The sequence below is a fragment of the Mirounga leonina genome, unplaced genomic scaffold, assembly GCF_011800145.1.
Source record: "Mirounga leonina isolate KUSES-001 unplaced genomic scaffold, KU_Mleo_1.0 Mir_97, whole genome shotgun sequence".
NCBI classification, from domain to species: Eukaryota; Metazoa; Chordata; class Mammalia; order Carnivora; family Phocidae; genus Mirounga; species Mirounga leonina.
This window is the reverse complement of record NW_023270889.1, coordinates 1,818,399-1,831,122: the sequence shown is the minus strand read 5'-3', so window position 1 is coordinate 1,831,122 and position 12,724 is coordinate 1,818,399. Positions and strand designations below refer to the sequence as shown.

Here is a 12,724-nt window from a genome sequence, read left to right as displayed (position 1 = left end):
TTAAGGCTCCAGCTTCAGGAGTTAATCACCTAATGTCTTTTGCCTCCCTATTCCCCCCTCCCTGGAAAATAACCAAGGCAACAAATGGGGTGTGTATTTTATTTATTTTCTTTCTTTTTTTCTTTATCTTATTTAATTTTTCTTTTTTTTAGGGGGTGTGTATTTTAAAGGTAATCAAATCAGATTTAGTTTCATGATGCTGTCACATTATCAGTCTATTAGGTGAACATTATGCCCTCTTTTTACTCAAGAACTAAAAATACACTGAAAGTTGAAAATTTAAATGGCATTCCTTTGTTTCCCTTCTGTGTGTTTTTTTAGTTTGATAGTCTGCTTTGGATTACTAGTTTTCTGTGAAATTTTAGAAGTTAGAATCAGTAACTTAATATCTGAATGTAAATGAGCTTTGCATGCATAAATTAATTGTATAATTTAAGTCGTCATCATTTATTAATTGGCTATAAATTGTTATTAAACAGCCAGCATCCATGTTTCATGCCATGGAGCTACATTCCTGATGGAATCATGCCAATTTTCTGGAGGGTAGTATATTGGACATCACAATTTTTAACATGGTAAGTGGCAGTGGAGGATAAAAAGTTCTTTAAATTTTGGCTAAAGTAAAAAGAAAAAAAAAGTATGCTTTCTTCACGAAACTTCATCTTTCAGAATTCAAGTGTTACTTATTTTTTTCTTTAATCTGTATATTCTATTTTCTGCTCATTCAGTTCTCTCCCATCTTAAAAGAAATGAAAAGAAGAAAACAAGGCAAACGAGAAATAGAAAAGAGAAACAAAAAATTTTTCCTGTCACCGTTCCCCTCCAGTTAGTGCCTTCTCTCTTGACCTTCTTTGATTCAATCTTCTTCTAGTCCCAGTTTTACATGAAACTGCTCTTGCTAAGGTCATCATTGTCTCCTGGTTTTCTTTCTTTCGTCTTAGCCCAACCTGCTGAATTTCCTTCATGGGTTCTATTTCTGTGGCCCATTTCCTAAATGTTGGTGTTCCCTAGGGTCCGCTCTTTGGTCATCTTGTTACCTGATCCTCCCTGTATAGCTCTAATTATAGCTATAGTCCCGATGTATTCCATATGTTTCTACCCATTATAGCTTTGTCTTCTTGTTTGTTTGTTTGTTTGTTTGTTTAAGAGAAGGGGTGGTGGGAGAGGCAGAGGGAGAGGGAGAGAGAATCTTAAGAAAGCTCCATTCCCAGCGCGGAGCCTATCGTGGGGCTCGATCTCACCACCCCGAGATCATGACTTGAGCCAAAATCAAGAGTCAGAGTCTTAACTGACTGAGCCACCCAGGCGCCCTGAAGCTTTGTCTTTCTGCTGCGCTCCAAACACATTATTCACTACGTACTGAGCATTTTAGATACTCTGCAGGTAACTAAGCTCTAAAACTGAAGCTAGTGAACATCGCATGAGAAAAATCACACAGCAGAGTAGAGTAGCACCCCTGTAAATTCATGTTCATTGAACTCATCTGGGCCCTCAGCATTGCCAGACTTTCCTCCTTTGTGTCTCTAGTCTGCTTGCTCTTCATTCTCCACAGCAAGACTTCAAACCTCAAACCTCTACTGTTCTCTTTGTGGCTCTTTCTCTCTCTTTTACGGCCTAGAATCAGTCACCTTCTCCCTTGCAGAGGACTTTACTTTCTACTTCACAGTGAAAATAGAAGTCATCAGATGGCAGCTCTTCAGCCTCTCGCCAGCACACCTACCAACCCGTCCTTTTCCCTTCCTCTCAAAGAATGAGTCACTCTCAAAGTGACTTCAGAGTGAAATCCCTCTTCCTGAAATCTGGACCCATCTCCTTCAGCTCTTGTTATCTATGCCTGCAGCTTCCAGTTTCAACAAAGCATACACAATTCTCTCATCCTTTTAAAAAAAAGAAAGAAAAAAAAACAAAAAAAATCTCTCAAATGCAGCCCTTTCCGGCTTCCTGGCTTCTAACCTTATTGATCTACTCATCACAGCTTAATTTTTGGAGGGAGACTTTTTTCTTGAAGTATAAATTGGTACAGAAAAGTGACAAATTGTGTTTAGTTTTACTTTTTTCAAAGTGAATACACCTGGATAACCAGCACTCAGGTGGTATTATAGAACATTAACAATGTTTATGCTATATCTAGAAGCTTCCCTCATACCCCTCTCCCAGTCATACCCTCCCAAAGGTAGCCGTGGTTCTGACATCCATCCCTATAGATTAGTCTTGCCATTTTTGAGCTTTGTAAACATGGAGTTACATGGTATATATTTTTCTGCATCCCTTTTTTGGCTCACAAATTTGGAAGATTCATCTATGTTGTATTGTGTGTATCAGTATTCTTTTCTTTTTCATTTCTGGAAAATATTCCATGATATGAATATGCCACAGTTTATCCTACCCAGCCAAACTTCTCAAGTGAATTGTCTACATGTACTGTCTTCATTTACTCATTGCTCACTCTTTCCTCAACCCATGGAATCCTGTTTTCTAGCCCCACTTCTCCACTCACATACAAGTCTTCATTGACTTGACTTCTTGGCAGCATTTGATTATTGTTTTCTCTCTCCACTTTGAAACACTTTCTTTTCCTGTTTTCTCCTCCATATGCTCCTTGGTTTTCTTCCATCCCTCTCTGCTGTTCTGTCTCTGTGTCCTTTGCAGGCTCCTCCTCCTCCTGTTTCTCTCCCTCTTCTTTAAAAGATACTCTTTCTCAGGGCTTAGCCTCAGCTCTTTCCTTCTGCTTCTAAATCTCATCTACCGGTGTCAGGTCAGGTCAGTTCCACCCCTCTCTTGAATTCTGAAGCTGGATAGCCAACTACTTCCTGTGTGGCTCCTTTGAGATGTGTCCTAAGTACTTCAATTCAGTGGATTCACAGCCAGTCTTCTCGCCTCCTGCTTCTTACCACATCGCCACCCCTTACCCTCTCCCACGTAGTCCCAGTTTTGTTCCCTTTCAGTCCATTCTTCCTGCTGAAGCCTTATCAGTCTTTAGAAGACTTCAATTTGATCATGTCTCCTGTAAAGAAAAAGGTTCCTCGTCTGAATGCAGTCCAAAGGCTTCACAAAGACTTTAAAGGCTTTTTTTTTTTTAAGATTCATCATAAGTCCCTCACACTGTTGTACTCTCTGCTGGTTGTTGTGACCAGAAATGTGCTTTGCTCTCTCCAAAATTTAGTATTACAAAAATACTCAGTCATATTAGAGTTTGTTCAGTATTAATAATTACTCAAGATCCTATTTATTTGTGAAAAGAACTACACATTAAAATTGAGATTCATATAATTCTGGTATTTTGAGATTAAACAGACATATCAATTGGTTCTTTAATCATATTTTTTCCAACCATCTAGGATTCTGTTACCTTTTATGCAGTCATATGCAAGATCAGGAGGGTTTTCCATCACTGGAAAGATCAAAACTGCACTGATTGAGAATGCAATCTACTATGGCACCTATTTGCTGATTTTTGGAGCATTTTTAATTTATGTAGCTGTGAACCCACATTTGCACTTAGAATGGTAAGAAAAGTTGCCTTCTTAACATTGTTTCTGGGTGTATTTGCATTTTTAAAATTTGTTTTTATCTCACATGCGCAGATAAACACATTTCATTGAGAAACGTATTGTTATGTGTTTTCTGGATTCCTCAAGAAGAAATCTAAATAATCCCTATTACTAAGAAGAAAAAATGGAACAATATATTTAAATATAAGCTATTAGATGGACTAATGCTTTGTCTAATAGCTCTATGTTAGAAGTATTAACCCTTATGTTTTTTTTAAGTTTTTATTTAAATTCCAGTTAGTTAACATGCAGTGTAATGTTAGTTTCAGGTGTACGATTTTGTATATGACAAAATAACTAGTTTTCTTTTTTCATTGGAACTTGTGAATATTTTTTTAAAGATTTATTTTAGAGAGAGAGAGCGGGTGCGCACACACACTTGAGAGGGGGTTGGGCAGAGGGAGAGGGAGAGACAGAATCTCAAGCCGACCCCACGCTGAGCTGGAGCCCAGTGCAGGGCTCAGTCTCACAACCCTGAGATCATGACCTGAGCAGAAACCAAGAGTCGGATGCTAACTGCCTGAGCCGCCCAGGTGCTCCAGGACTTGTGAAAATTTTTTCTTTTGTTCTGACTGTAGTTTGAGGGCATATTTCTCTCTGATGTTAGATTCAGACATTATAATAAAATTGAAATCTGTATTATACTTGTGATCTGTGTAATATATGTAAAGAGATAGAGCTCAGAAATTTAGGAATAGAGCAGTAATGATGATTCTCACTGTTGCATTCCTGAGATTTGTGTTGGTGTGCCTCAACGTAAGTTAAACGTTTTTTAGGCTTTAACATTTTTTCAGGCTTCTCTTGTTAACACTGAGTAAGATAGACCCTAATGAAAAAATCTGGACAAAATACATATATTCTTTTGCCAGGAATTATCCTCGATTCTCATTATAACTGTAGTGGAAGCAGTGTTAAAGTCTATTTCTGCAGTCACGCTCTAACTTCCTCTTAAAACACGCAGATTATCTGCTGTTGCTAAAAGAGTAGCTGAGGCTTGGAAGATGTAATTTTTTTCATATAAAATCCTAACCATCCTTTAGGACTGTTTTCTGAAAAGCTATTTAATACTAGTTAGTTCTATTTTACATTTTTGTTAGAAAAATTTATCTATCACAGCTCTCTGCTTGTGTTTTCCCTTTCTCAGGAACCAGCTTCAGACAATTGGGATAGCTGCCGCAAATACATGGGGCCTGTTTCTTCTCGTGTTGTTGCTGGGGTACGGTTTGGTAGAAATTCCTCGGTCGTACTGGAACGGAGCAAAAAGAGGTTATCTACTTATGAAAACGTATTTTAAGGCAGCCAAACTGATGACAGAGAAAGCAGATGCAGAAGAGACTTTAGAAGATGTCATGGAGGTAAGCAAGTTCCAACCTTACAGTCAGTCATGGTTGTTTTTTTGCTGCTGTGTTAGCACATCGATGGGCTTTACCCTGGATGTTTGGTGATGTGCGGTCCTTCAGAATGTCCCGTCCGTTAGCATGACTTCTTACTGGCCATTCAGCTTCATGAGATGTCCCCTCCACCTTCCAGCCACCAAAGAGCGCGAATATGTTCAACAGTGCAGGGTTATGCTTGTCATCTTGGGATAACTTTGAATAGCGCCCCTCTTTTACTCTTAAAAGACTCCCAGATTAGATGATCAATTAATGGTTATGCTGACATGCCTTCCCTGGTCCTCTAGACTCTTAGACATTCAGCACCCATTTTTTTAAGTGAATGAATAAATGAACAAAAGAATATATGTTAGGATTAAAAAAATCTGATGTTGGCTTTTTTGCATTCATTCCCTACAAAGTGTAAGAATGGTAGAAGACATTGATTCAAAATGTAGGAGTAAATCTACAAATAGTAGTCTGTTACATTTCCTCAGGCATCTGATGGCTATTATAACATTTTTCAAAAGAAATAATTTATGTTTGATAATTTTTGTATTTGTATCTATGTTTATTTTTGAAAATTGGAGTTTTTTTAAAAAACGTGAAAATTTATATTTGGTAATATATAATTATAATATATAATACATAAATGTAATAAATATATAAATAAATATATAATAATTTTAAAAAGATAGTTTTTTTTTTAAAGATTTTATTTGCTTATTTGACAGAGAGAGAGAGACAGTGAGAGCAGGAACACAAGCCGGGGGGAGTGGGAGAGGGAGAAGCAGACTTCCCACTGAGCAGGGAACCCGATGTGGGGCTCGATCCCAGGACTCTGGGATCATGACCTGAGCCGAAGGCAGACGCTTAACCGACTGAGCCACCCAGGCGCCCCTTAAAAAGATAATTTAAATTTGATAGTGTCTGCCTTAAAAGTTGGTACTAAATTCATTTGTTTCAGATTTGAGGAATATTGGTTACACCAGTTACTCAATATTCTTTTAAGAAACATAAATCCAGCTAATTATGGCAAGACCTGGATTTGGCTAGGAGAAATCCTCAGTCGCTGAAGAAAGATGGATTTTGTTGTTGTCGTTTGTTAAGTAAGAACCCTCTTCTGAAGAATAGGATGTGGAAAATCAGGACTGGCATTGGTGCTTTCTTTGTTATTTTAACACAGGTATAAGGTGTAAGGGATTTAAAAATTTTTAGATTTAGAGAAAATTTTCTGTGTAAATTAGATACCACTCTCTTTATTGAATATATTTGGCATATTGTGTTGTATAAATTTAAAGTGTACAAAATGTTAATTTGACGCATTTATGTATTGCGTCAAAAAGAGAAACCCCTCTTTCTGTAATGAATGTTTTGAAAATAGCAGCAGGTCTACATAGATAGCAGAACTCCCGCCCTTTCTCCCCCCCATCAAACATCGTGATTTGTCAGGTATGAATTTCTTTGCCTATATATTTCAAGGGAATTTGGGATCTTTTATGTTTTTCTGAATATCTAAAAATTTGTAAACTTGAGAAAATGTTTTCATCACTTAATAAATACTTGTCTTCTTGATGTGTTAAGTGCTGTGCAGAACTGGCCATTAGGATACTAACTGCCTGGAGTGGAAAATTAGACACTATGTGGCCAATGTGACATGATTGGTGAATGATACGAAGGCAATGCTGTAGTGTAGAGAGGTTTCACTTCTGAATAGTGATCAGAGGAGGAAGTGAAATATGATCTGGGTCTTGAAGGATGGATAGAATTTTCATAGCTGACAGCATCCTGGTCAGGTATCAGGTTTTAAAACCAAATTAATTGAGCATAAGGTTGATGTGGGAAAGATAAAAGCTTGTAAGGTTTGAAAGACAGGTTGTAGCCAAAAGAGCAGGGCCATGAATGTCATACTGAAAAGTCCAGACTATCTTTTGAAAGCAGTGAGGAATCATTAACACCTTACAGTGGAAGAGACCTGATCCTATATGTGGTTTCTGATCTGTCTGATGGAGGTGTGCAGAATAAGGCATGGAACAAGAATATGCATAGTTTGAGGAAAAAAAAAAAAACAACGTTCCAAATACACCTTTAACATCACAAAGTTTAGTCACCTTTTTTTGGTAATTATTAATTACATTTTTCAGCAATCCATAAATTCTCCCAAATGCAGTTTTGTAAAAACCAGTTTAGCATTTTATATGTTTTTCTCTGAAGTGAATATATACAATTGTGTGTCTGTTATTTTTCTTTGAAGCGTTAATAAACTTCCAAGCCATGTCAGACCATTCAAAAGGTATTTGCTAGAGGCCTTCAAGAGATCACCTCTACCTTTAGTCATTTTTTAAGGTGGAGAATTTGGAAGAGGGGGAAACAGCTACTTATTCCCGCTGAAAATTGCCTATTAGCCTGACTTCATAGATGTTGTGTGCCCTGCCTAGTGATTAGGCACAGTAATATCAGTGCTCGAAGTTTTGTTATTTTATTTATGAAGAAAATAAGCAATATTTCAAATACTTTCCACACTTCATAAAAGTTATGAACTTTTTTTTTTTTTTAAAGATTTTATTTATTTGTTTGACAGAGACACAGCGAGAGAGGGAACACAATCGGGGAGTGGGAGAGAGAGAAGCAGGCTTCCTGCTGAGCAGGGAGCCCGATGTGGGGCTCGATCCCAGGACCCTGGGACCATGACCTGAGCCGAAGGCAGACACTTAATGACTGAGCCAACCAGGCGCCCCAAAGTTATGAACTTTTAAAGGAACCTTTTAAATTTATAACAGCTATAGTAAATATCAATAATTAACTATTTCAGTACTTATTTTTGTATAATATGGCTCAAGAATTTAAAGGAAAAATACAGTATTTTTATGTATAATGTATAACCAGACTGTATGGTTCATATTCAGAGTTGTGCTAACAAGTCAACAAAACTTGAAGGCAATTTAGTAATAGAAAACTGTAATGCAGTGACGATTCAAGCGTCTTTTAAAAACCCAAGTCTTACCCTGTTACTCCCATATTTAGGCCTCACTCACTGGCCTCAGATAAACTTACTCTAAGGCCTTCTGGAGTGCTTTGCTTTTCTTCAGCCTGATCAAGTGCTGCTCAGGCGCTTACCCTCCTTTCCCCCCTGTCACCCTGTACTTCTTTCAGTTCCTTGAAGCTCCTTGTGTACTTCTGCTTGGAGCCTGCGGACAGGCTGCCCCTCTGTTTGGAATATTCTTGCCCCCTCCTTTGGTTGGCTGACCTTACTCCTACTCATGCTTTTTATCTCAGCTTAAATGATCAGTTTATCAGAAGGCCTCCCACACTAGATTACACAGCACTTTCCATACCATTTCTTCTTGAGTAGTGTCTGTTTTTCTCATGAAGCTAAGCTCCTGACAGGAGCAATGTCTGCTGGTACAAATTATTCATAAGGTCTATGTATTTTCAATTTTGATGGGTATTACTAATTTACCTTTCAAAGAGGTTATATAATTTTGTCAGAAAATTGTTCTTATTTTTAAAATTTGTAATTGTTTTTAGCGAGCTTGACTCTCTTTCCAGACATTTATCGACCAATAGTATTTCTTATGTGTCTTCCCAATTTTCGCTTGATTTGTAAGCACTCTCCATATATTAAGGGAAGTGGATTTTTTTTGTCATATAAGTATTTTTTTCATAATTTTGTCTATATGCCAGATGGTTTCCCTGACTCCAGTTTTGAATCCCTTAGGGCCATTCTCTCGTCTACAATCAGAATGTTCTTTTTAATACCCTGGTCAGTTCTCTTGCTTCCCAGCCCTTGGATATGCCATTGCTTTTGCCTAGAACAGTGGTTCTAACTTTTAAAAAATTTCATTAGTATATAGAATATTGTTCTTTGGGAACTACTTCCCAAACCCCTTTATACCTTTCATACTCACTAAATTGCTTCTTACCTCACCACCAGCCTGCAATCTTTAAAGTCCTGTAACATCCTGTCTTCTACCACACCCTCCAGCATGGATTGTGGTGACTTTCCACCTAGCACAGTGCTGGCATCTAGTGTGCTCTTAATAAACAAATGTGGAGGGGCGCCTGGGTGGCTCAGTCGTTAAGTGTCTGCCTTCGGCTCAGGTCATGATCCCAGGGTCCTGGGATCGAGCCCTGCATCTGGCTCCCTGCTCGGTGGGAAGCCTGCTTCTGCCTCTCATACTCCCCTTGCTTGTGTTCCCTCTCTCGCTGTCTCTCTCTCTGTCAAATAAATAAATAAAAAATCTTTAAAAAAAAATAAAAAATAAAAAAAATAAACAAATGTGGAATGAGTCAGTAGTTGGGACTGCTATAGAGGATTCTCCCATTGGAAAGGAGCAGGTGCTTTGTGATGCTTGTTGCCTGTTGCTTCCTCCAGTTTCTTCACCATATTTTAGATGATGAGATCATTGAGCTTCCTGAGCAGGGTGGAGGACCATAGCATCACAGTTTGTCTGATCCTTCATGACTTTTTTATAATGCTTACTCATCTTTGTGTACCAAGTAAGCAAATGATAAGGGAATAAATCTTAGAAAGTAGTAAAAAACCTGAGGGTATAGGCATTGCTATTCTAGCACTATGTATTTTTTACTTATGTTCTTAAGAACTTTTATTCAGCGAATGGAGCTTCATGTATATGCTGAGTAGTTTGGGTTGAAATTAAACTTGTGAGAACATATATAGTACCTAGAACAGTCTCATTTGAAATGTATGATGTACAGAAATGGAAATATTTTTATTCCTCTTACTGTTTTTATAGGAGGTTCGTAAAGTGAATGAAAGCATCAAGTATAACCACCCATTGAGAAAATGTGTTGATACGATACTTAAAAAGGTAATTAATCATACCCTCATCTTTTTTCTTTCGACATACACATTTTTAGAACAGAATATTGTAATAAAAATATGAGAACAGCCTATGACTGAGGTCTTCCCATCTCCTTTCCATTTTCATGGAAATATTAACCATAAACCAGTAGTAATCTGCACATAGAATTTGTTCAGTTGTTATTACAAGTTTGACATTTAATTATTGGCAGTATTTTTCATTGAAATGTGGATGTACAGGTTATGTTAAATAATGTATAATCATTGCTATGACGCAGTGATGGAGATGGACCTTCACAGTTTCTAAGTGTCATTGAATGTGGTCCGTACAGACCTATCTCCTTAATAAACTAGGGCCTCAATAATCTCTTTTACTCACTTCCTACATGTCAGTTTACAGTATATGAAGTACATCGTAAAATGAATGACCCTATGAGATATTTAACACAGACAAGAAACCATACAATTAAGGTTTTGCTGCATTGAGATTGAATTAGGGGTATTCATATACTTCTAAACTGATTATTCCTAAAATGAGCTGCTCAGTCGTTGTCTTTGCAACCATAGAACCACTGAACTATTTTTTTTCCCTCTATTTTAAATCTATTACTCTGATTATTAGCTAATGTTCCCTTCAGCTAAGATGATGGTCATGAGAATCAGTTCTCTAATCATTTCTCTTACATTGCTATCTTTTGAGACCTATTTGGGGAGGTTAAGTAACTTGCCCAAGTAAGGAATAACTAATAGGGCAGATGACTCCAAATCATGTATGTGTTTGTTTTTCTGTACCATGGCTTTTAAAAATTCAACATCTTGGATTTGTTGTGATTCTTCTTCATTTTTACCTAGGAAGATAATTGACAGTTTTATCAGGTGCCTGCATAGCCTAATCCTCTCAAATACTAGTTGCTTCATGTAGGTTAGCTCCCTTCCCTACCACAGCTAGTATATCTGATCATAAAGGTTAATATTAATAGGGGTACGAAGGCACTCAGTACATCTAAAACATTTTGAAGAAAATGTCAGCAACTAAAAATCCAATTGTTTAGAGATGCCAATAAAGGAAGAAGATGTTTTTGAGAAAATTAGATACGCCCCAGAATGGAAGATTTTATAATAAAAATAAAATTTTAATTTTTTTGCAAATGAGATTTTAAAAAAAATTTACTTGTCCCTTTTAGTGCCCTACAGAGTATCAGGAAAAAATGGGTAGAAACATGGATGACTATGAAGATTTTGATGAAAAGCATAATACCTACCCAAGTGAAAAGAGTCTTGTAAAACTACATAAGCAGGTAACTTTATTAATAATAGCTTCTTTACTTACTGATGATTTTAGTTAGATTTATAATTACTGCCCACAAAAAGGGAATTTGGAGTGAATGTGTATTTGAAACTTTCTTTGATCCTGTGCATTATTCTTTGAAGTGTTTTAACTGTGTTTCTCAACGGGGTACTCTTGGTATTTGGGGAGGGAGAATTACTCACTGAGCCAAATTGTTACATATATCATAGAATATTAACATCCTTGGCCCAACCCAGCAAATGCCACTAACACTTCCCCACTGTTTGATAACCAAAGCATACTATCTAGCAGGAAGATGAAACACTATTGGATCAGAACACTGACAGATATAACCCCCATTCTCTTTTTTAGGTGATTTATTCAGTTCAGAGGCACCGTCGAACTCAAGTACAGTGGCGGATTCTTTTGGAGCAAGCGTTTTATCTAGAAGATGTAGCAAAAAATGAAACTAGTGCCACTCGTCAGTTTGTTCACACCTTTCAGTCACCAGAGCCAGAAAATAAATTTATCCAATATTTTTATAATCCTACAGTTGGTATGTAATTTGACATAAATTTCAAAATTTAGTGATAATTTTTCTAAAGGGAAAAAGTATATAATTTCACCAGTGCAGAGTTGAATTGTATTTGTACCATTTGATGTATACCATGTGGTAATATTATATATATGATAAACTTCCCCCTCCAAACTATTTTACTGATCGTATAACAGATAATCTATCAGTTTCCACTGTTACTTCACAGTTAATCAAAATCCTATGCAAAAATATATGCAATACATCAGGCATATTATGTATTCATAATATCTACTTAAAATAATGAGAATTTTAAGCAGTTTTACATCACAAGCTTGGGTCCCTTCTTCAGTCTTGACATACTACTAAAACATTCCCCTAAAAAATCGTCTTTGATTATTTACATCTGTTGGTCTACTTACAAGACCGACACTAAGTAGTCATGATTATTTCATTCTCTTTAATGATTATTTATGACATTCTCGTCAAACGTTATCAGATTTAGTATGAAGAACTTAATGAAAACATGCCAAAGTGTCATCATATTAAAACTTCCATTTACCTTATTTATCTAAATAAACAATTATGTTCACTTGATTCTCTTTCTCATGTTTGGTCTTGAGTACGAAGACATATGGCCATAAAATATCTCGTAAAACTTCTTCAGCAGAGATCTTTTCTAATTTAATGGAAGAAATACTTGTTTTCATTCATTCAACAAATATTTGAGAATGTATTGCTATCTATTGTTGGGTGCTTGGTATATATCAATAAATGTAAAGACAAGTGCCTCGTTATGGAGTGAGAAAAATAGGCAATGTACACGTAAAGGTTTGAAGAAGGTGCTGAGTACGTAGAAGTGGGAGTTCAGGGGAGAAGTCTGGTCTACAAGTATAAATCAGGGCATCATCAGTGTATGTGTGGGCCCTGGGTCAGAACAAAATCAACAAAGAAGTGATTGGGAGAGAGGAGACAAAGTCTGAGGACCAAGCCCGAGGCACTTCAGAAGGCGGACTTCAGCTTGATGCGGAGGTACCAGGAAAAGGCTAAAAGGGGAGTGGCCAGTGAAGTAGGAAGAAAAGCAGGATGGTAAGGTGTTTTGAGGAAAGGGATATGTAAAATACCCTTCCAGATGTTGTAGATGAGTCTAGT

At 37.0% G+C, this 12,724-nt stretch overlaps 1 protein-coding gene across 3 annotated transcripts in view; it reads left to right on the top strand.

Annotated features, from left to right (window-relative positions):
- The window catches only part of LOC118006460 (G-protein coupled receptor-associated protein LMBRD2), a 40,680-nt gene that overhangs the window by 11,799 nt on the left and 16,157 nt on the right, over positions 1 to 12,724 (top strand). For all 3 annotated transcript variants that reach the window (XM_034999122.1, XM_034999123.1, XM_034999121.1), the window contains exons 4-9: positions 480 to 575; positions 3,339 to 3,506; positions 4,696 to 4,906; positions 9,682 to 9,756; positions 10,934 to 11,047; positions 11,410 to 11,593. In XM_034999122.1, the coding sequence (XP_034855013.1) occupies positions 480 to 575; positions 3,339 to 3,506; positions 4,696 to 4,906; positions 9,682 to 9,756; positions 10,934 to 11,047; positions 11,410 to 11,593 (848 nt within the window). The remainder of the gene's footprint in view (positions 1 to 479; positions 576 to 3,338; positions 3,507 to 4,695; positions 4,907 to 9,681; positions 9,757 to 10,933; positions 11,048 to 11,409; positions 11,594 to 12,724) is intronic.